Here is a 23,372-nt window from a genome sequence, read left to right on the forward strand (position 1 = left end):
CGGCAGATAAATATTGCGTGTGTATTAGGCTTAACTGAACAAGCTGAAGTTAGAAGTTGATTGGCTACCATGCACATCTGCACCAGATTTTGCACTCTCCAGTTTTAATAAATGAACTCAGTATATTTTGGCACATTGCTTCCTGATAAACACAGCATCTTCTCACAGTTATAATGCACAGCTGCATCATAATTCTGTGTGCACCAGTTTAAGTAAAATCCCCCCCCCCCCCCCCCTGTCATCTGGGAAAGAAATCTCTAGATTAGTGGTCCAGTAGATTCTTCTAAAACCTTCTATGCCCTTATACACAATAAAAGTATGTGGATACAACATATGTACTAAAATGCTGAAAGGCTCTGGATGGGGCTGGGTGTCACATTGGGGAGGATGGGGGTTCTGAAAGGGGTTTTGTTGCTTTGTAGAGGATGTTTGAGGGAGCTAGGGGCAGTGGTGGGATTCAGCCATTTCGCACCGGTTCTATGGAACCGGTTGCAAACTTTCTGCAAGTTCGCAGAACCGGCTGAATCCCTCTAAGCTGGCGACCAGGGAGCAGCAGAGCAGTGCGCCCCGAGGCCGAGCCCGCCCATTCTGTGACAATAGCGAATGAAAATTCGCTATTGTCACATGGATCCTCCTCCTGGCCAATCAGGGAGAGGGTCCTCCTGCTTCCTGATTGGCCGAAAGGCAAACGCTGTGCCATTTGCCGAGGAGGCTGGAGGACTGAGGAAATGCGGGGAGCCGGCGACCGAAGAGAAGCTGCTGTGATGACCGTCCGCGAGGTAAGTAAACGGGTCTCGCGGGGGGAACGCTGGCACTCTGCAATGATTGCGGGCAATGCTGTGGGCACTCTGCAATGATCATTGGGGGCAATGCTGTGGGCACTCTGCAATGGTTGGGGGCAATGCTGTAGGCACTCTGCAATTATTGGGGGCAATGCTGTGGGCACTCTGCAATTATTGGGGGCAATGCTGTGGGCACTCTGCAATGATCATTGGGAGCAATGCTGTGGGCACTCTGCAATGGTTGGGGGCAATGCTGTGGGCACTCTGCAATGGTTGGGGCAATGCTGTGGGCACTCTGCAATTATTGGGGGCAATGCTGTGGGCACTCTGCAATTATTGGGGGCAATGCTGTGGGCACTCTGCAATGATCATTGGGCCAATGCTGTGGACACTCTGCAATGATTGCGGGCAATACTGTGGCACTCTGCAATGATTGGGGGCAATGCTGTGGGCACTCTGCAATGATTGCGGGCAATGCTGTGGCACTCTGCAATGGTTGGGGGCAATGCTGTGGGCACTCTGCAATGATTGGGGGCAATACTGTGGCACTCTGCAATGATTGGGGGCAATGCTGTGGGTGCTCTGCAATGATTGGGGGCAATGCTGTGGCACTCTGCAATGGTTGGGTGCAATGCTGTGGGCACTCTGCAATGATTGCGGGCAATACTGTGGCACTCTGCAATGATTGGGGGCAATGCTGTGGCACTCTGCAATGGTTGGGGGCCATGCTGTGGTCACTCTGCAATGATTGCGGGCAATACTGTGGCACTCTGCAATGATTGGGGGCAATGCTGTGGGCACTCTGCAATGATTGGGGGCAATGCTGTGGCACTCTGCAATGATTGGGGGCAATGCTGTGGCACTCTGCAATGATTGGGGGCAATGCTGTGGGCACTCTGCAATGATTGGGGGCAATGCTGTGGCACTCTGCAATGATTGGGGGCAATGCTGTGGGCACTCTGCAATGATTGGGGGCAATAATGTGGGCACTCTGCAGTGATTGGGGGCAATGCTGTGGGCACTCTGCAATGATTGCGGGCAATACTGTGGCACTCTGCAATGGTTGGGGGCAATGCTGTGGGCACTCTGCAATGATTACGGGCAATGCTGTGGCACTCTGCAATGATTGGGGGCAATGCTGTGGGCACTCTGCAATGATTGGGGGCAATGCTATGGGCAGAGGTATGCAGACCTTAGACAATAGTGAAGGTGTGAGCTGCCAACAACCAAACTCACTTTAAGGTAGCGCCGTTACAACCTCCTTTCATATATATTTCAATGCTATGGGCACTCTGCAATGATTGGGGGCAATGCTGTGGGCACTCTGCAATGATTGCGGGCAATACTGTGGCACTCTGCAATGATTGCGGGCAATGCTGTGGCACTCTCCAATGATTGCGGGCAATACTGTGGCACTCTGCAATGATTGCGGGCAATGCTGTGGCACTCTCCAATGATTGCGGGCAATGCTGTGGCACTCTGCAATGATTGCGGCCAATGCTGTGGACACTCTGCAATGATTGCGGGCAATACTGTGGCACTCTGCAATGATTGGGGGCAATGCTGTGGGCACTCTGCAATGATTGCGGGCAATGCTGTGGCACTCTGCAATGGTTGGGGGCAATACTGTGGGCACTCTGCAATGATTGCGGGCAATGCTGTGGGCACTCTGCAATGATTGGGGGCAATACTGTGGGCACTCTGCAGTGATTGGGGGCAATGCTGTGGGCACTCTGCAATGATTGCGGGCAATGCTGTGGCACTCTGCAATGGTTGGGGGCAATGCTGTGGGCACTCTGCAATGATTGCGGGCAATACTGTGGCACTCTGCAATGGTTGGGGGCAATGCTGTGGGCACTCTGCAATGATTGGGGGCAATGTTGTGGTCACTGTGCATTGAAAGGGGGGCACGCTGGTCTCTCTGCATTGAAAGGGGGCACACAGCGCTGGTCACTGTGCATTGAAAGGGGTGCATGCTGCACTGGTCACTGTGCATTGAAAGGGGTGCATGCTGCACTGGTCACTGTGCATTGAAAGGGGGGCACGCTGCGCTGGTCACTGTGCATTGAAAGGGGGGCATGCTGGTCTCTCTGCATTGAAAGGGGGCACGCTGGTCTCTCTGCATTGAAAGGGGGCATGCTGGTCTCTCTGCATTAAAAGGGGGCACGCTGGTCACTGTGCATTGAAAGGGGACACGCTGGTCATTCTGCTGGGAAAGTCAGAACTGGTTACTAAAATTTTTGAATCCCACCACTGGCTTGGGGCAAATAAAGGATGGGGTCTCTGGAGGGGGATGTGTGTCTCTCCAGGAATCTGGGGGCTTTCTAGGGGCATTGTAATAGACTGATGTGCACTGCAAGGAATGCAAGGACTGGTAGGCACTGAGGGAGACTGTTGGAGGTTGAGGGCACTATGGGGGTCTGATAGCTTTGCAGAAAGCTAAGGAGCACTGAACGGGGCTGGGGATGTTGAAGGCTCTCAGAAGACCTTGGGGCACTGTTAGAGGTTGAGGAGAAACATGGACCAGTATGGAAAGTGATAAGCAGATAAGGCAGCAAGAGAGTTCAATTACCACCTTAATCAGCCACAGAACCTGTGTAATTTATATGTGTTCGGTTTTAAAGGGAGGAGGTGGCAACCCTACTCAGGCCAGTGGTTGAGAACTGCTCTAGATAAAGCTGCATGTAGTCCAGCTTCTGATGCACAGGTTCTGAGGAAACCCTGTGTAACCCATGCGTTTATATCCCTGTATTTACAATATCATCAAGTGGAAAGAATGTTGCAATTTATCAATAATGACAACTCCAAGATGCAAACACAATCCTCCAGCATTAGGCCTCAGGCACACAGGACATTGTCTAAACTCTTCTAGAAGCTTTCCTCAGCAGCATTTTGACAAAAATAAACACCTGATGCTTGTAAAAGTGTGTAACATGTGAAGCCGCAATAATCGCTTGGACGTTAATTCATTTCAATGGGCAGAAGAATTTTTTCTGGCCATTGAAATGAATTAACGCTCACGTCCTAAGAGCGCCTTGCGTTAAAGCACGTCAGTAGTGCTTTCTGCCATAACTCATCTGCTCCTGGACGCACTGGCTGACGGGTTTTTTTCCTGTCTGTAAACACCTCTAAAATATTATGTGTGCATGGACTAACATGGAGGGGAGTTTAGAGGCAAGGAGAAAAAAAACTACCAGACCCTAGGAGCAGCTGTAAAAAAAACGCCCAGTGTGCATGGGGCCTTTCACTTCTTCCACTGAGTGGTGTGTGAAGACAAGCAGGGCCGCCATCAGGGGGGTACAGCCCATACACATGTAGGGGGCCCGGGCGTCCTGAGGGGCCCCAAACAGGGAATGGTTGCCACCTGTCCTCGCAATGCCATTCAATTGTATGCTCCGCCGTTCCCTTGCAGACTGGCACTATGTTGTGGGTCCTGTCCCTCACTAGCCCTCACACACAGCTATAGGCCCTGCCCTCCCCTGTTCTCCAGTTGTTCACCCCTGGACAGGAGGGGCGACATTTACTAGAACCATTCACCTTTATTTTCCTGGGATGGAGAAGATGGGACTGGCGGAGGAGGAGGACATGGAATTCTGATGTCTGCCCTGAAGACAAGTAACGTGGATCTACACTATGGAATAGTGGTACAGCAATGCTTTTCTAGAAATGAGAATAGTGCATCCCAAGCACATACCTTATAACAAGGAGTGAACCTTCTACCTGCTAGCAATTGGTGAGAGGCTTTGAATCCTGGAGCCTCCTCCAGATGGACAGTCAGTGGTGAGGGAAGCTGGAAGATTGTCGGGTTTTCTGAGTCATTAGTTCTGTTATAGGCATCCCAGTGATAAAGAAGTGCAACGTGAAGGGAGAATTCCAGAGCAATTGAAAGAATTCTTTATGGCAAGCAGCAGGCCCCAGTTGTTTGGGTCCACCCAGCTGTTGTCATGGGAATCTGGAATCAGGAGTCAAACATCTGGTTTTCACGTGAAGATATCCAGTAATGGGTTTAACTCTATAGAAGCAATACAACATTTGTACTGTATATATATATATATACTGTATATATATTTTTATAATTGATTAATTATTGCCAGTACAGTTTTTAATTCTAAAGTTTTCTATGTAATTGTGTGGAAAGAACAATGTATTTTCCCCCTATCCCTATTCTATCCACATTTGCAAACATGCCAGTGCAATTTTCTTTTATCTAGAATGACTCACCTACTGCTCAGGCCTTTTCTTTTAAACAAAGGAAATAATCCTTAAAGTGGCAAACTCTTAAAAAAGAAAACTATATTCAAGTATGTATTCCTAAAGCAAACATTTATTATATTGCAACTTACCGATTCTTATATGTGATGGCTGCATTCGTTTTCCTATTTAGGCTTTTTTTTTTCCTTTATTTTCACCTGACGATCAGGTCTGCTGTTTTTCAACAGAACAAGAGGCCCTGCAGATGTAGCAGTTAAAGGGTTGAGGTAAGCCATTTACCACTGGCAGTGGTGCTTACAATGGTCATCTTGTATTTATTTATGTCAAACCTCTATCTAAAAAGGAACAAAACTGTTTGCTGTAACTGTTTATAAAGTGTTAGCTGGCAAAATGTTAGTGCATTTAAATCTGCTAGTGCATCTAACACTACCCTCCCCCACAGACTGACAATGCTGCTGTCCAAAGGTGTCTCTCTTGCTCCTTTATCAAGAGTGTAGACACATCAAGGCAGGGAGTGTAATACTGGCCAGATCACCAGATGAAAACAGAGGAAAAAAGCCTAAAAAAAAACAAAACAAAAAACAAATGTTATTGCTCTCACTCTCTCATACTGGTCACTGGAAGTTCAACATGGCACCTCATGGCAAAGAACTCTCTGAGGATCTGAAAAAAATAATTGTTGCTCTACATAAAGATGGCCTAGGCTATAAGAAGATTGCCAAGACCCTGAAACAGAGCTGCAGCACGGTGGCCAAGACCATACAGTGGTTTAACAGGACAGGTTCCACTCAGAACAGGCCTTGCCATGGTTGACCAAAGAAGTTGAGTGCACGTGCTCAGCATCATATCCAGAGGCTGTCTTTGGTAAATAGACGTATAAGTGCTGCCAGCATTGATGCAGAGGTTGAAGGGGTGGGGGGTCAGCCTGTCAGTGCTCAGACCATACACCGCACACTGCATCAAAGTGGTCTGCATGGCTGTCATCCCAGAAGAAAGCCTCTTCTAAAGATGATGCACAAGAAAGCCTGCAAACAGTTTGAGGAAGACAAGCAGACTAAGGACATGGAATACTGGAACCATGTCCTGTGGTCTGTTGAGACCAATATAAACTTATTTGGTTCAGATGGTGTCAAGCGTGTGTGGCGGCAACCAGGTGAGGAGTACAAAGACAAGTGTGTCTTGCCTAAAGTCAAGCATGGTGGTGGAAGTGTCATGGTCTGGGGCTGCATGAGTGCTGCCAGCACTGGGGAGCTATAGTTCATTGAGGGAACCATAAATGCCAACATGTACTGTGACATACTAAAGCAGAGCATGATCTCTTCCTTTCGGAGACTAGGCCGCAGAGCAGTATTCCAACATGATAACGACCCCAAACACACCTCCAAGATGACCACTGCCTTGCTAAAGAAGCTGAGGGTAAAGGAGATGGACTGGCCAAGCATATCTCCAGACCTAAACCCTATTGAGCATCTGTGGGGCGTCCTCAAACGGAAGGTGCAGGAGGGCAAGGTCTCTAACATCTACTAGCTCCTAGATGTCATCACGGAGGAGTGGAAGAGGACTCCAGTGGTAACATGTGAAGCTCTGGTGAACTCCATCCCCAAGAGGGTTAAGACATTGCTAGGAAAATAATGGTGGCCACACAAAATATTGACACTTTGGACCCATTATAGACATTTTCACTTAGGGGTGTACTTCCTTTTGTGGCTAGCAGTTAAGACATTAATGGCTGTGTGTTGAGTTATTTTGAGGGGACAGCAAATTTACACTGTTATACAAGCTGTACACTCACTACTAGGGTTGAGCGAACACCTAGATGTCCGTGTTCGACGGGTTCGGCCGAACTTTAAAAAAAAGTCCGGGTCCGTGTCCCGGACTTTTACCGAACTTTTCCCGGACACCGAACCCCATTGAAGTCAATGGGGACCCGAACTTTAAGGCACTAAAATGGCTCTAAAACACCAAAGGAAAGGGCTAGAGTGCTGCAAATGGCAGCAAAACGTAATTAAGAGCATGGCAAGTGCTCTGCAAACAAATGTGGATAGGGAAATAACTTAAAACAACAAAAAAAAAACTGAAAAATAAAACAATGTTCTTCTTCATCTCTGAAGGACGAGGCCCATATGGAGTAGGAGGGAGGTTGAGGTGGTGGTGGATGTGGCGGTGACATAGGCGTGCGCACAGGGTGTGCTGGGTGTGCCTGGGCACACCCTAATCACCTAGGGCACATAGCATTGCCAGTGAGGAGATGGGAAAGATCTCCCTGGGACCTGCTCTGCTCTATTTCTCCTTGCCTACAGGTACATGGCCCCGATACATTACTCTCCCTGCTGGCAAACACATGCATGTGTATTTCAACTTTGGGGTGCACACCTTAATGCAATAGGCTGCGCACACCTATGGGCGGTGTAGGTGGAAGCGGCGGTGGAGGAGGACCAGGGCCGGATTAACAGCATCATGGGCTTGGTGCTGAGGATTTTGAAGGGCCTTAAGGGCCGTGCCTTGCCATGCACCCAGAGGAGGAAGGGTGCAGCCATGCATGCCTAATTCAACATGGGATGCTGTCTCTGAAGCCCATAAACACATCCATGCATCGCCAACTGTCCCTCCTTGTCCGGCCTTCACGCTGTGTGGGGAGGTTCTGAGGGTGCTGCCTGGGGAAGCGAGCATAGAAGCCAGACTTCTGTGTTTACAAGTGACAGAAGAGCGGTAACAGTGAATATGGCCAACCCGGGGCCTATATAAAAGGTAGGGGCCTGGAGCTGCAGCTCCAATAGCCCCTACATTAATCTGGCCCTGAGGAGGAGGACGAGGTAGCCAACACTGCTTCTTTTCAAAAATTTTAAATGAGGGTACACCCCAAAAGAGTGAGAAAGAGCAAAAATGGAACAATGGGTGGGTAAGGTCGGTATCCATTGCTATTCTGCATAAGGTACGGAAAAGTCCCGTGGGATCCATGCCTGGTTCATTTTAATGAACGTGAGCTTGTCCACATTGTCTCTGGACAGGCGGCTGCGCTTGTCTGTTATAACGCCCCCAGCCGTGCTAAATACCCGTTCAGATAATACACTGGCTGCAGGGCACGCCAGCACCTCCAAGGCGTAAAGGGCAAGCTCAAGCCATGTGCCCAATTTGGAGACCCAGAAGTTGAAGGGGGCAGACCCGTCATTCACTACATGTAGGCGTGTGCACACATACTGCTCCACCATGTTGGTAAAATGCTGCCTCCTGCTAAGACGTTCCATCTGAGCTGCTGGTGCTGCTGTTTGTTGTGGCGTGCTGACAAAGCTTTTCCACATTTCGGCCATGCTAACCCTGCCTTCTGAGGTGCTGGCGGTGCCCTGGTTGCGTTGGCGACCTCCTCCTCCTCCTCCTCTGCCTTGTGCTTCCACTGTGGCCCCGCTGTCAGATGGGAATGCCAGCAGCATGGCGTCTACCAGCGTGCGCTTGTACTCGCGCATCTTGCGATCGCGCTCCAGTGAGTGAATTAAGGACGGTACGTTGTCCTTGTAACGGGGATCCAGCAGCGTGGCCACCCAGTAATCAGCACAAGTTAGAATGTGGGCAACTCGGCGGTCGTTGTGGAGACACTGCAGCATGTAATCGCTCATGTGTGCCAGGCTGCCCAGAGGCAACGAAAGGCTGTCCTCTGTGGGAGGTGTATCGTCCGTGTCCTCTGTATCCCCCCAGCCACGCACCAGTGATGGCCATGAGCTGGCCTGGGTGCCACCCTGCTGTGAACATGGTTCCATCTCCTCCTCCAGCTCCTCCTCCTCCTCATCCTCCTCATCCTCCAGAACTGTGCCCCTGCTGGACAATTGCGTCCCTGGCGTTTGCGTGTGCAGGAACCCACCCTCGGAGCCCCTTGCGAATGACTGCCCTGAAAGCCTTGGAAATGTTACCTCTTCATCCTCCTCCTCCTCCTCATCCTGTGCCACATCCTCTTCCATCATCGCCCGAATTGTTTTTTCAAGGAGGCATAGAAGTGGGATAGTTAAGCTGAGAACGGCGTCATTGCCACTGGCCATGTTGGTGGAGTACTCAAAACAGCGCAACAAGGCACACAGGTCTCGCATGGAGGCCCAGTTAAATTAAATAGCGGAATAGAAAATATGATCCAAAAAAAGTGTATGTATATCACACGTACACAACCACACTGGGCCCCAATTACTATTGTTTGTACCCCTAAAAGGCTAGATGAGGAGTAGGGGGAGTATGGAACAGGCAGCACCCTCAAACCTTCAGAAGTATGAGATGAACCCCAACAACTTGGAAAGGTGGATCTCTCTCACACGTACCGACACAGACTATCCCGCAATTCAATTGATCCTCAAAGGTTTTTATTGAATAGCGGAATAGGAAATATGATCAAAAAAAGTGTATGTATCTCGCACGTACACAACCACACTAGGCCCCAATTACTATTGTTTGTACCCCTAAAAGGCTAGATGAGGAGTAGGGGGGGTATGGAACAGGCAGCACCCTCAAACCTTCAGAAGTATGAGATGAACCCCAACAACTTGGAAAGGTGGATCTCTCTCACACGTACCGACACAGACTATCCCCCAATTTAACTGATCCCCAAAGGTTTTTGATTAAATAGCGGAATAGAAAATATGATCCCAAAAAAGTGTATGTATATCACACGTACACAACCACACTGGGCCCCAATTACTATTGTTTGTACCCCTAAAAGGCTAGATGAGGAGTAGGGGGAGTATGGAACAGGCAGCACCCTCAAACCTTCAGAAGTATGAGATGAACCCCAACAACTTGGAAAGGTGGATCTCTCTCACACGTACCAACACAGACTATCCCCCAATTTAACTGATCCCCAAAGGTTTTTGATTAAATAGCGGAATAGAAAATATGATCCAAAAAAAGTGTATGTATATCACACGTACACAACCACACTAGGCCCCAATTACTATTGTTTGTACCCCTAAAAGGCTAGATGAGGAGTAGGGGGAGTATGGAACAGGCAGCACCCTCAAACCTTCAGAAGTATGAGATGAACCCCAACAACTTGGAAAGGTGGATCTCTCTCACACGTACCGACACAGACTATCCCCCAATTTAACTGATCCCCAAAGGTTTTTGATTAAATAGCGGAATAGAAAATATGATCCAAAAAAAGTGTATGTATATCACACGTACACAACCACACTAGGCCCCAATTACTATTGTTTGTACCCCTAAAAGGCTAGATGAGGAGTAGGGGGAGTATGGAACAGGCAGCACCCTCAAACCTTCAGAAGTATGAGATGAACCCCAACAACTTGGAAAGGTGGATCTCTCTCACACGTACCGACACAGACTATCCCGCAATTCAATTGATCCTCAAAGGTTTTTATTGAATAGCGGAATAGGAAATATGATCAAAAAAAGTGTATGTATCTCGCACGTACACAACCACACTAGGCCCCAATTACTATTGTTTGTACCCCTAAAAGGCTAGATGAGGAGTAGGGGGGGTATGGAACAGGCAGCACCCTCAAACCTTCAGAAGTATGAGATGAACCCCAACAACTTGGAAAGGTGGATCTCTCTCACACGTACCGACACAGACTATCCCCCAATTTAACTGATCCCCAAAGGTTTTTGATTAAATAGCGGAATAGAAAATATGATCCCAAAAAAGTGTATGTATATCACACGTACACAACCACACTGGGCCCCAATTACTATTGTTTGTACCCCTAAAAGGCTAGATGAGGAGTAGGGGGAGTATGGAACAGGCAGCACCCTCAAACCTTCAGAAGTATGAGATGAACCCCAACAACTTGGAAAGGTGGATCTCTCTCACACGTACCAACACAGACTATCCCCCAATTTAACTGATCCCCAAAGGTTTTTGATTAAATAGCGGAATAGAAAATATGATGCAAAAAAAGTGTATGTATATCACACGTACACAACCACACTAGGCCCCAATTACTATTGTTTGTACCCCTAAAAGGCTAGATGAGGAGTAGGGGGAGTATGGAACAGGCAGCACCCTCAAACCTTCAGAAGTATGAGATGAACCCCAACAACTTGGAAAGGTGGATCTCTCTCACACGTACCGACACAGACTATCCCCCAATTTAACTGATCCCCAAAGGTTTTTGATTAAATAGCGGAATAGAAAATATGATCCAAAAAAAGTGTATGTATATCACACGTACACAACCACACTGGGCCCCAATTACTATTGTTTGTACCCCTAAAAGGCTAGATGAGGAGTAGGGGGAGTATGGAACAGGCAGCACCCTCAAACCTTCAGAAGTATGAGATGAACCCCAACAACTTGGAAAGGTGGATCTCTCTCACACGTACCAACACAGACTATCCCCCAATTTAACTGATCCCCAAAGGTTTTTGATTAAATAGCGGAATAGAAAATATGATCCAAAAAAAGTGTATGTATATCACACGTACACAACCACACTAGGCCCCAATTACTATTGTTTGTACCCCTAAAAGGCTAGATGAGGAGTAGGGGGAGTATGGAACAGGCAGCACCCTCAAACCTTCAGAAGTATGAGATGAACCCCAACAACTTGGAAAGGTGGATCTCTCTCACACGTACCGACACAGACTATCCCGCAATTCAATTGATCCTCAAAGGTTTTTATTGAATAGCGGAATAGGAAATATGATCAAAAAAAGTGTATGTATCTCGCACGTACACAACCACACTAGGCCCCAATTACTATTGTTTGTACCCCTAAAAGGCTAGATGAGGAGTAGGGGGGGTATGGAACAGGCAGCACCCTCAAACCTTCAGAAGTATGAGATGAACCCCAACAACTTGGAAAGGTGGATCTCTCTCACACGTACCGACACAGACTATCCCCCAATTTAACTAATCCCCAAAGGTTTTTGATTAAATAGCGGAATAGAAAATATGATCCAAAAAAAGTGTATGTATATCACACGTACACAACCACACTGGGCCCCAATTACTATTGTTTGTACCCCTAAAAGGCTAGATGAGGAGTAGGGGGAGTATGGAACAGGCAGCACCCTCAAACCTTCAGAAGTATGAGATGAACCCCAACAACTTGGAAAGGTGGATCTCTCTCACACGTACCGACACAGACTATCCCGCAATTCAATTGATCCTCAAAGGTTTTTATTGAATAGCGGAATAGGAAATATGATCAAAAAAAGTGTATGTATCTCGCACGTACACAACCACACTAGGCCCCAATTACTATTGTTTGTACCCCTAAAAGGCTAGATGAGGAGTAGGGGGGGTATGGAACAGGCAGCACCCTCAAACCTTCAGAAGTATGAGATGAACCCCAACAACTTGGAAAGGTGGATCTCTCTCACACGTACCGACACAGACTATCCCCCAATTTAACTGATCCCCAAAGGTTTTTGATTAAATAGCGGAATAGAAAATATGATCCCAAAAAAGTGTATGTATATCACACGTACACAACCACACTGGGCCCCAATTACTATTGTTTGTACCCCTAAAAGGCTAGATGAGGAGTAGGGGGAGTATGGAACAGGCAGCACCCTCAAACCTTCAGAAGTATGAGATGAACCCCAACAACTTGGAAAGGTGGATCTCTCTCACACGTACCAACACAGACTATCCCCCAATTTAACTGATCCCCAAAGGTTTTTGATTAAATAGCGGAATAGAAAATATGATCCAAAAAAAGTGTATGTATATCACACGTACACAACCACACTAGGCCCCAATTACTATTGTTTGTACCCCTAAAAGGCTAGATGAGGAGTAGGGGGAGTATGGAACAGGCAGCACCCTCAAACCTTCAGAAGTATGAGATGAACCCCAACAACTTGGAAAGGTGGATCTCTCTCACACGTACCGACACAGACTATCCCGCAATTCAATTGATCCTCAAAGGTTTTTATTGAATAGCGGAATAGGAAATATGATCAAAAAAAGTGTATGTATCTCGCACGTACACAACCACACTAGGCCCCAATTACTATTGTTTGTACCCCTAAAAGGCTAGATGAGGAGTAGGGGGGGTATGGAACAGGCAGCACCCTCAAACCTTCAGAAGTATGAGATGAACCCCAACAACTTGGAAAGGTGGATCTCTCTCACACGTACCGACACAGACTATCCCCCAATTTAACTGATCCCCAAAGGTTTTTGATTAAATAGCGGAATAGAAAATATGATCCCAAAAAAGTGTATGTATATCACACGTACACAACCACACTGGGCCCCAATTACTATTGTTTGTACCCCTAAAAGGCTAGATGAGGAGTAGGGGGAGTATGGAACAGGCAGCACCCTCAAACCTTCAGAAGTATGAGATGAACCCCAACAACTTGGAAAGGTGGATCTCTCTCACACGTACCAACACAGACTATCCCCCAATTTAACTGATCCCCAAAGGTTTTTGATTAAATAGCGGAATAGAAAATATGATCCAAAAAAAGTGTATGTATATCACACGTACACAACCACACTAGGCCCCAATTACTATTGTTTGTACCCCTAAAAGGCTAGGAGTAGGGGGAGTATGGAACAGGCAGCACCCTCAAACCTTCAGAAGTATGAGATGAACCCCAACAACTTGGAAAGGTGGATCTCTCTCACACGTACCAACACAGACTATCCCCCAATTTAACTGATCCCCAAAGGTTTTTGATTAAATAGCGGAATAGAAAATATGATCCCAAAAAAGTGTATGTATATCACACGTACACAACCACACTAGGCCCCAATTACTATTGTTTGTACCCCTAAAAGGCTAGGAGTAGGGGGAGTATGGAACAGGCAGCACCCTCAAACCTTCAGAAGTATGAGATGAACCCCAACAACTTGGAAAGGTGGATCTCTCTCACACGTACCAACACAGACTATCCCCCAATTTAACTGATCCCCAAAGGTTTTTGATTAAATAGCGGAATAGAAAATATGATCCCAAAAAAGTGTATGTATATCACACGTACACAACCACACTAGGCCCCAATTACTATTGTTTGTACCCCTAAAAGGCTAGGAGTAGGGGGAGTATGGAACAGGCAGCACCCTCAAACCTTCAGAAGTATGAGATGAACCCCAACAACTTGGAAAGGTGGATCTCTCTCACACGTACCAACACAGACTATCCCCCAATTTAACTGATCCCCAAAGGTTTTTGATTAAATAGCGGAATAGAAAATATGATCCAAAAAAAGTGTATGTATATCACACGTACACAACCACACTAGGCCCCAATTACTATTGTTTGTACCCCTAAAAGGCTAGATGAGGAGTAGGGGGAGTATGGAACAGGCAGCACCCTCAAACCTTCAGAAGTATGAGATGAACCCCAACAACTTGGAAAGGTGGATCTCTCTCACACGTACCGACACAGACTATCCCGCAATTCAATTGATCCTCAAAGGTTTTTATTGAATAGCGGAATAGGAAATATGATCAAAAAAAGTGTATGTATCTCGCACGTACACAACCACACTAGGCCCCAATTACTATTGTTTGTACCCCTAAAAGGCTAGATGAGGAGTAGGGGGGGTATGGAACAGGCAGCACCCTCAAACCTTCAGAAGTATGAGATGAACCCCAACAACTTGGAAAGGTGGATCTCTCTCACACGTACCGACACAGACTATCCCCCAATTTAACTGATCCCCAAAGGTTTTTGATTAAATAGCGGAATAGAAAATATGATCCCAAAAAAGTGTATGTATATCACACGTACACAACCACACTAGGCCCCAATTACTATTGTTTGTACCCCTAAAAGGCTAGGAGTAGGGGGAGTATGGAACAGGCAGCACCCTCAAACCTTCAGAAGTATGAGATGAACCCCAACAACTTGGAAAGGTGGATCTCTCTCACACGTACCAACACAGACTATCCCCCAATTTAACTGATCCCCAAAGGTTTTTGATTAAATAGCGGAATAGAAAATATGATCCCAAAAAAGTGTATGTATATCACACGTACACAACCACACTAGGCCCCAATTACTATTGTTTGTACCCCTAAAAGGCTAGATGAGGAGTAGGGGGAGTATGGAACAGGCAGCACCCTCAAACCTTCAGAAGTATGAGATTGTGTTCACTGTACCCCACAAAGATTGAGTTCACTGCACCCCACAATGATTGTGTTCACTGCACCCCACAAAGATTGTGTTCACTGCACCTCACAAAGATTGTGTTCACTGTACCCCCCAAAGATTGTGTTCACTGCACCCCACAAAGATTCTGTTCACTGTACCCCACAAAGATTGTGTTCACTGCACCCCAAAAAGATTGTGTTCACTGCACCCCAAAAAGGATGTTGTTCACTGCACCCCAAAAAGGATGTTGTTCACTCCACCCCAAAAAGATTGTGTTCACTGCACCCCACAAAGATTGTGTTCACTGCACCCCAAAAAGATTGTGTTCACTGCACCCCAAAAATGATTTTGTTCACTGCACCCCAAAAAGGATTTTGTTCACTGCACCCCAAAAAGGATGTTGTTCACTCCACCCCAAAAAGATTGTGTTCACTGCACCCCACAAAGGATTTTGTTCACTGCACCCCAAAAAGATTGTGTTCACTGCACCCCAAAAAGGATGTTGTTCACTGCATCCCAAAAAGGATTTTGTTCACTGCACCCCAAAAAGATTGTGTTCACTGCACCCCACAAAGGATTTTGTTCACTGCACCCCACAAAGATTGTGTTCACTGCACACCAAAAAGGATTGTGTTCACTGCACCCCAAAAAGATTTTGTTCACTGCACCCCAAAAAGATTGTGTTCACTGCAGCCCAAAAAGATTGTGTTCACTGCAGCCCAAAAAGATTGTGTTCACTGCAGCCCAAAAAGATTGTGTTCACTGCAGCCCAAAAAGATTGTGTTCACTGCAGCCCAAAAAGATTGTGTTCACTGCAGCTCACACACAGAAAAATGGATGTGGATCACTGACACCTGCCTATCTCCAATCCCACACCACACAGCAATATCGATTGTAGTTTGTAGAACACAGTTTCCCTAAAATTCAGCAGACTCTGTCCCTAACAGGATTGAGAAGAGATCGTAGATCAGGATTGAGTGCAGATTCACCCCACCCCCCACACAGCAATATCGATTGTAGTTTGTAGAAGACACTGACCCTATAATTCAGCAGACTCTATCCCTAAAATGCCTACAACTCGCCCTGCCTAAACACTCCGACCTGTCCCTCAATTCTATCCAGACACAAATGGTTTTTTCCTGCCTATCTTTCCCTAATCAGCAGCCAGCACGTTGATGTGTGCTCTGTCCCTGAATCTAAGCAGCATAATGACGCCGCTGCGGCTGCCTCGAACTTATAAAGACTTGGTCACATGCTTCAGACGGCCAATCACAGCTACTGAGACATTTGCAGGCATGGCTGGGATGGCTTAAGGCACACCAGTTAAACGATTGTTGATTGGCTGTTGAAAGCCCGCCATGAAAAGAGCGCCAAAGCATGCAAAACCCGGAAATAAAACGACCGAACACGGATTTTTACCCGAACATACAGTAAAGTGTCCGTGTCCGTGTTCGGGTACAAAAAATCCAATTATTCGGTACGAACACGAATAATACAGTCCGTGTTCGCTCAACACTACTCACTACTTTATATTGCAGCAAAGTGTCATTTCTTCAGTGTTGTCACATGAAAAGATATAATAAAATATTTACAAAAGGTTGAGGGGTGTACTTACTTTTGTGAGATATTGTATTACATTTTTGGGTTTAATATTGCTTTAATAAAAAAACCAAATACATTCTATTGCTCTCAGCCTCCTCAAAATCCCCTTTTCCTTCGCTGCTGTGATCTGACTTCCTGTTAAAGTGGTAGTAAACCACCGATTTTTTTATTTTTTTTTAACCTGAAATGTAAAGCCATTAAGTGCTAGTATGCATCACATACTAGCACATTATGTAAAACTTACCTTAGAAGGAAGCCCTTCCAGCTGCGAGCGGTCACCACTGATACAGCTTCCATCTTCACCCGTCTTCCTTCCGGGTTCGCAGACTCAGGCTGTGTGAGCGCTCCGCTGATCCCCGCTGAGCAGACAGATGACAGGTCCATCTCCACTCACTATGCAGAGCAGACACGGACACAGTCCTGCTCCCCTCTATGGAAAAATCAGGTGAAAAGCCAGTCCATTTTTACCCGATCCACCAGACAGATGGAAAAGAGGGCCACCATCCGTCTGGATTTTGCGGGCAGGATCAGATTGGATAGCGGCAGGAGTCAGCAGACATGTGTCTGCTGACATCTGCAGCTCCATAGGGGAGGTGCAAAATCATGCTACAGGTGGTTCTAGATTTTGATCATTACTTTCTCCAAGGCTCATGTAACACTATAGTGATCCTGATGCTGGTTGCACTGGTAATCCACTAGTGACAGATCACTAAGAAGGCCAAGGAGAATACTCACCTGCTCCCTTGGCATTGCATCCTCGCTGTCCAAATGAGCAAGGTATAGCTTTATTGCTGCCTCCTCCTTGTCAAAAAGGATTCTGCAGCCTTTCAACCAGGTGTTACACTGTAGAACCAAACAAGTGTACTGCTTGGTGATTCTGTGGCTGCCAGTGACAGAATCGCTAATGTGACATGGCCCAAATGATCAAATGCGGGTGTAGCACCCTCTTAGGTAGGTGCTATTGCTTTGGATCTTTTCTTCTTACCAGACAGATTGCCAGGTAAATCTATATTGTTCTCTGCCTACCAGAGAGCAGGATCTGCTAGTGAGGTCTGCTCATGGTGCTCAGGTGCAGCTCAGTTTGTCTGAAGCATTTCACACTGGTCCAATAGGGAGGTATATTGGATAGTGGGAAAAAACCTGATAAATGAGTGCACAGGCATTTAGTACAGCACTGGTGATTGGCAGAGGAAAGTGCCTTGGTGCATGCTTTGATACTGTATAAATGCCAAAGGCAAATGTGATTGGGGTCTTTTAGCTGGAGAATGGAGTCCCTGGAGGGAGGGGGTGGCTGCCCCTACTCTGTAGAAGTTGCCATGTGGCCTCAGTTGGTCGACCCTAGGGCATGAGAGTCAGAGAGGAGCCGAATCCAGGAAGGAAGACGCTGGAAAGGATCTGATTCTGCATACAGTGAGTACAGATCTGTGTCATGGGGCATGTCCTGAGAGGATGTTGTACATCCCTATTTACTAATAATTTATTAATTATTGTACTGATATCATATGCTGCCAAAGGGACAGGGCATAGGGGTTTATTTCCCTAAAGGCACCATAATGAATCCTTGAAAGTGATTGGGTATTCTTTCCACAGTGAAATTTCGCCACATTTCCTAAGCTCTGGGGCAAACTTCCTTCTAAAGTGAACAGTGTATTTGCCCCTAGTAAATCAACCCCATAGTATGATTGTACTAAAAGCTGCTGTAGGCACAGGATAGGGAGAGATGACAATCTGCATTAGTTTGTGGTTCATTTAGGGCAATGGTCACTTTTTATTGCTCTACCATCTATAGCAAACAGCGCCTTTCATTGTGACTTGTGACTAATACATTGATTACTTTATATTTGGTGTTCTAAATGAATAGAGTGTTTTAACATTTGTAACAATAAAACATTTTCATATTTTACTATATCTATTGTCTATCTATTCCATCTACTCTATATATAAAGAATTGCTTAAAACAGAACTAAACGTTACTTTTGTTCATGGAATCCCTTAAAAAATAGCTTGAATTGTGCATGCATGCATGCATGTCTGCAAAATATTCTTTCCTAAGGCTGTATCAAAGACCCACCATCTTGCAGAAATGTTTTCTGTTAATTCTGCTCTGAGCTCTGTCTACCTGCAGTACCTGTGCAGCAAAGTTCTCTCCCCCTTCTTAAAGTGAAGTAAAACGATTTGCCTATTTTCGGATAGTTAGTATGGTGCTTTCGACAGCCGATTTCGAATTTTCAGATGACAAAAACTGGATGTGCAGGTATAAAATTTTTATTGTACGTGAACACAACAACCGATTTTCGTTTAATCAGTACAGATTTTATCTGAAAAAAATTGTAAAAGCAAGACTATGCATGCCTAAAAACAAAAGAACACATACGAAACAATTGAACACATGACCTTACTTCACTGAAGTTGAATTCTGTTGTACGAGAGTTTTCATATGTTAGGTAACCTCTTCACTTTTGATATGAGACTAGCATGCAACAAAAGATGGACAAAAATGAGTCCAATAATCTAATCGTGTGTACGAGGCTTAAGGTCCCTTTCACACGGGCTGTCTGATCTGGTCCGCCTGTCAGTTTTTCAGGCAGACCTGATCGGACCTTGCACCCTCCCCTATGGAGCGGGGGATGTCAGCAGACACATGTCCGCTGACATCTGCCGCTATCCGATCCAATCCTACCCGCAAAATCCAAGCGGATGGTGATCTTTTTGTCCATCCATCTGGCGGATCGGATAGGATCAGAAAAAAATGGACTAGCAGTCCGTTTTCACCTGATTTCCCCCATGAAGCAGAGCGGGACTGTGTCTGCCTCCACTCTGCACAGTCAGCGGAGAAGGACCTGTCATCCACCTGCTCAGTGGGGATCAGCGGAGCGATCCTTCGCTGAGCAAGCGGATTCTGCAAAACGGAGGTGCCCGTGTGAAAGGGACTCTAACATACTCAGGAAGAGGTGGGACAAGGTCTATATTCTTAAATGCTGGCTCACACTTGCCATACAGGACACGTTGCATTTTCCATGTTTGTGCTGGGCAGTTTTCAGCGGGTGGTGCCTTGTGTTTTTATAAGGCACTGCTTTCCTTTTTTTAAAAATGTATTTCTGTTCTAGGCACTGCAGCTCAGAAAAGCATAGAAAACCAAGATGTTACAACTGTTGAAAAAATAAACAAGGGAGCAGAGATTTTTTTTTCCTCAGAGAATAGTTGCAGGTACGCAGATAGCAACCAATTCTGCTCAAAGTTTGAAAAATGACTTGCTAAGCTATTGCTAGACTTGCCAGGCTTCAAAAGTTTGTTGCACAGTTGCAGCAAGTCTGTATTGCATGACTCCAGATGAACTTTCTTTACAAACATTCTGCAAGTTCTGGTTCAGTTATGTTATGCGATAGTCATCCCACCACAGGGGGTCACTGTGACTTGCAGAGCTCTTACTGTAGACTCACAACTGCAACTTTGCTCTTGCCAGAGACTTGTCGCACAAATTTGCTACAAATTCAAAAGTATCAACTGGAACTTGTGCTTCAAGTGCTCTGCAAGTATACGTGCCAGAAATTTGTAGTAAGTTATCCTTGCTATCTGGGTACTCCACCTTTCTGAGTCACCCCTTTTCTCCATCCCCTACCCACCTCTGACCACAGTCCCTTGATTCTAACCCCTACCCAACTCCCAGTATCGCCCCTTTTGGAGATTACAGAACCAGATATAATTTTGTTGTGTTAAGTAATGTTTACGGAATTTGGATTCCTCCTCAAAAGTAGATCCCCCCAGCAACATAAGACCCACCCAGCAACAATAAATCCCCAACCACCAACAATAGACTTCCCCAGCAAAAATAGACCACCCACAACAAAAGATCCCCCCACCCCCCCCCCCCCCCACCCCAGCAACAATTTTGCAAGCATGCACATTTTTAATTCCAAATAGCGATTAAAAAGAGAAAAGTTTAGTTGTACTTTAAGCTTTTGCTGTCTTCTTTGCCAATTAGTAAAGAAATTATGCTAAATGCCTAACTTTACACTGTAGGACTTCTAGATGCATTGGGACCTACCTCAACTATGAGCATGGAATAGGAACCTCCCAAAGGGTGCTCCTTAGTCTCATTCTGGTGCTAGGGAGCTACAAAAATGGAAAGGGTGGCATGTGGCTAAAAATACACTAAAACTGCCCATAGATGAATTTTGTAAACCTTCCCCATACAAATAAACCCAGAGTAACAGGGAATGGATTGTAACAGATGACCTGATCTTTGTTACTTTTTCACTTGTACATAAAGTAAAATGACTTAACTAGACAGTAGCAAAACTTGCTCCCCCAAAGCTACCAAACTGAGAATTACAAAGAGAAATAAAGCAATAAAATGTAGTATTGTTTTTAGAGAGTTTATTGCATAAAAATTAAATAAAATAACAATAAAAGAGTACAGAAACATACCTCAACATGAGGAACTACATAATAACTGTATTATAATCTATTATGCATGCATCTCAAATCTCAAATTATAGTCTCTTGTACTCCAATAATAGGACAAAGTCCCAAACTCTTAACAATTGGCATTCTTCTCTTCAAAGGGCTCCACATTCTTCAATGATCATGTCCTCGTGGTGTCTTAAAACAAGGTTGGATTCTTCATGGAATAGCATGGGCAATGGCTGCATCTTCAGTGGCACACATGAAGAACATTCTGTTATCTCCCATTCCTTTAGATTGATTAAACTCTATAAAAAATAGAACATTCAGACATTTAGTAATTGGGTTTAGCAACTTTGCTTAGGTCATTAAACAGTATTCATAAAATGAATTACAGAAAAACAGATAGTTTTAATGCAAAATGTTAAACCTATAGTATACAAAGATAGTATGCGTATACACATATAATATGTAATTGGCTATTTAACTCACCTGCTGTTTTATAATATATGATTGTATTTCATATACAGATTTGTATGTGCACCCTCTGGTGGTCAGCTGTAAAGGAGACCTGTCATCAGAGACATATCTACACTTCTATGACTGATCCCCTTTTGAAAAGTCTAATAATCTGGATGACATAGTGGGGTTGATTTACTAAAACTAGAGAGTGCAAAATCTGGTGCAGCTGTGTATGGTAGCTAATCAGCTTCTAACTTCAGTTTGTTCAATTAAGCTTTGATAAAGAAAAAAACAGAAGCTGCACCAGATTTTGCACTTTCCAGTTTTAGTAAATCAACCCCACAGATTTTTTGGCTTCACTGGTTTGTTATTGACTAACCAGGGGCAAGTTGCAGATCAGATGTTCTGATTTCACTGGCTCAGTAATTGTTGGGTAAGTAAGTTGGAAAGTATAGAAAAGACACAAAGCCAGGTAGCTAGCATTTTCAGGAGGTCAGCAAATTTCTCCTGCAACAAGTTAGACTGAGAGAAGTAAATAGTCTGTCATTGCTAACCTCTATTTCTGAGAATGATACATCTTTGGCTGTAATCCTAATGCTTTGGTTTCCATAATTTATGTCTCACTGACCCAGGACAAATAAAGAATTTTAACATTAGGTCTGTGCCTCAGAAGCCAATAAGCAAATAGGTGTTCCTCAATGCTCATACAGTAAATATTTCAAAGTTATACACAAAACATTAATATTCATTTGATTAGTATTATATTATTGAAATGCTGATAAGATGCACATGTATATATAATACAACTAAAAATGCAGTTTCCCTTAAATGAAAAAAAAAAAAAAAACATATTTTTCGGTGGGAATAGGAGGTAGCAATGAAAACTTTTCTCACCTTCACGTAGTTATAGTTTGTTGTCTTGGTGGTGCCCTTTAGTGGGGTATGGCAGCTTCCTTCGCACCGGTAGGCATTGTATCTTTTGGGATAGATAACCCAGTTGTCCCATCCAAGCTCCTTGAACTCTACCATCATGTCAACCTTTCTACATAAAGGTCCTTGCTCTTCTTCTGGCATGGAATGAGTAATGGGTGGAGTAATTATTTGCCTGTTTCTGTTTCGTCTTTGTCTCCGGAACCCAGCCATCTTTGGAGAGCTTTCTGACAATTTCTCGATCAAGCCTGGAGACTCTGGCTTGGAAAATGGCTTGTCCTTACTAAAAAATACAATGATTGCTTGATTTGTGGATGTCTTCTGAAGAGGGACTTCGTCGTTAATTAGCTTCTTGGGATTTTCAGAATGAGATACTGCAGCGTTGTGAGCATTTTCTATAGCATGCCTGTCTTTAGAATTGGCAATTTTATGGCCATGGTGAAGATACTGTACCATCAGATCAGTCACATTGAAGCTTTTCCAGGCAGAATGGTGACTCACTGGCATGCTTTTCATGATTGACCCCAAGAAGACTCTATCCTGTCCATTTTCACTGTGGAAGATCTCCATAGTGATTGTGGTGGGGGTTTCAAATGATGGGAGAAGAACTCGAAGCTCAACCAACTTTAGATCATCCCCTATGGAGATAGGTGTGAGGTCAAAACTCACTGACCAGCAATTATCTTTCATAGTATAACCTGGGAGAAATAAAAAAAGTTTCATTAGTATGTTTTATTCCAGAAAAAATAGTTGACATTCACAGCAGATAGAAAACTACTAAAGACATTTTGAAATTCCAAATGACTATTCATGAATTAAGATAATAATGTAAGCTTAAAGACAAAATATAGAAAATACTAAACTAGTCTTATTTATTTGTGATAAATAACAATTTGTTCAAGGGTCTGACATATGTGCTGTCAGTATTTCA

The 23,372-nt window shown here is 45.0% G+C and overlaps 1 protein-coding gene across 1 annotated transcript; it reads right to left on the minus strand.

The window, feature by feature from the left end:
- Nucleotides 1-21,204: 21,204 nt before the first annotated feature.
- LOC309552791 (nodal homolog 2-A-like) lies at nucleotides 21,205-23,131 on the minus strand (the record flags this gene model as incomplete). The annotated part of the gene is made up of 3 exons (XM_082253705.1): nucleotides 21,205-21,357; nucleotides 21,445-21,479; nucleotides 22,360-23,131. 3 exons carry the CDS (start codon nucleotides 23,129-23,131, stop codon nucleotides 21,205-21,207), a joined length of 960 nt encoding a protein of 319 aa, XP_082109831.1.
- Nucleotides 23,132-23,372: the final 241 nt, after the last annotated feature.

Source organism: Pelophylax lessonae, assembly GCF_965119305.1.
Source record: "Pelophylax lessonae genome assembly, chromosome: 4".
Lineage (NCBI taxonomy): Eukaryota > Metazoa > Chordata > Amphibia > Anura > Ranidae > Pelophylax > Pelophylax lessonae.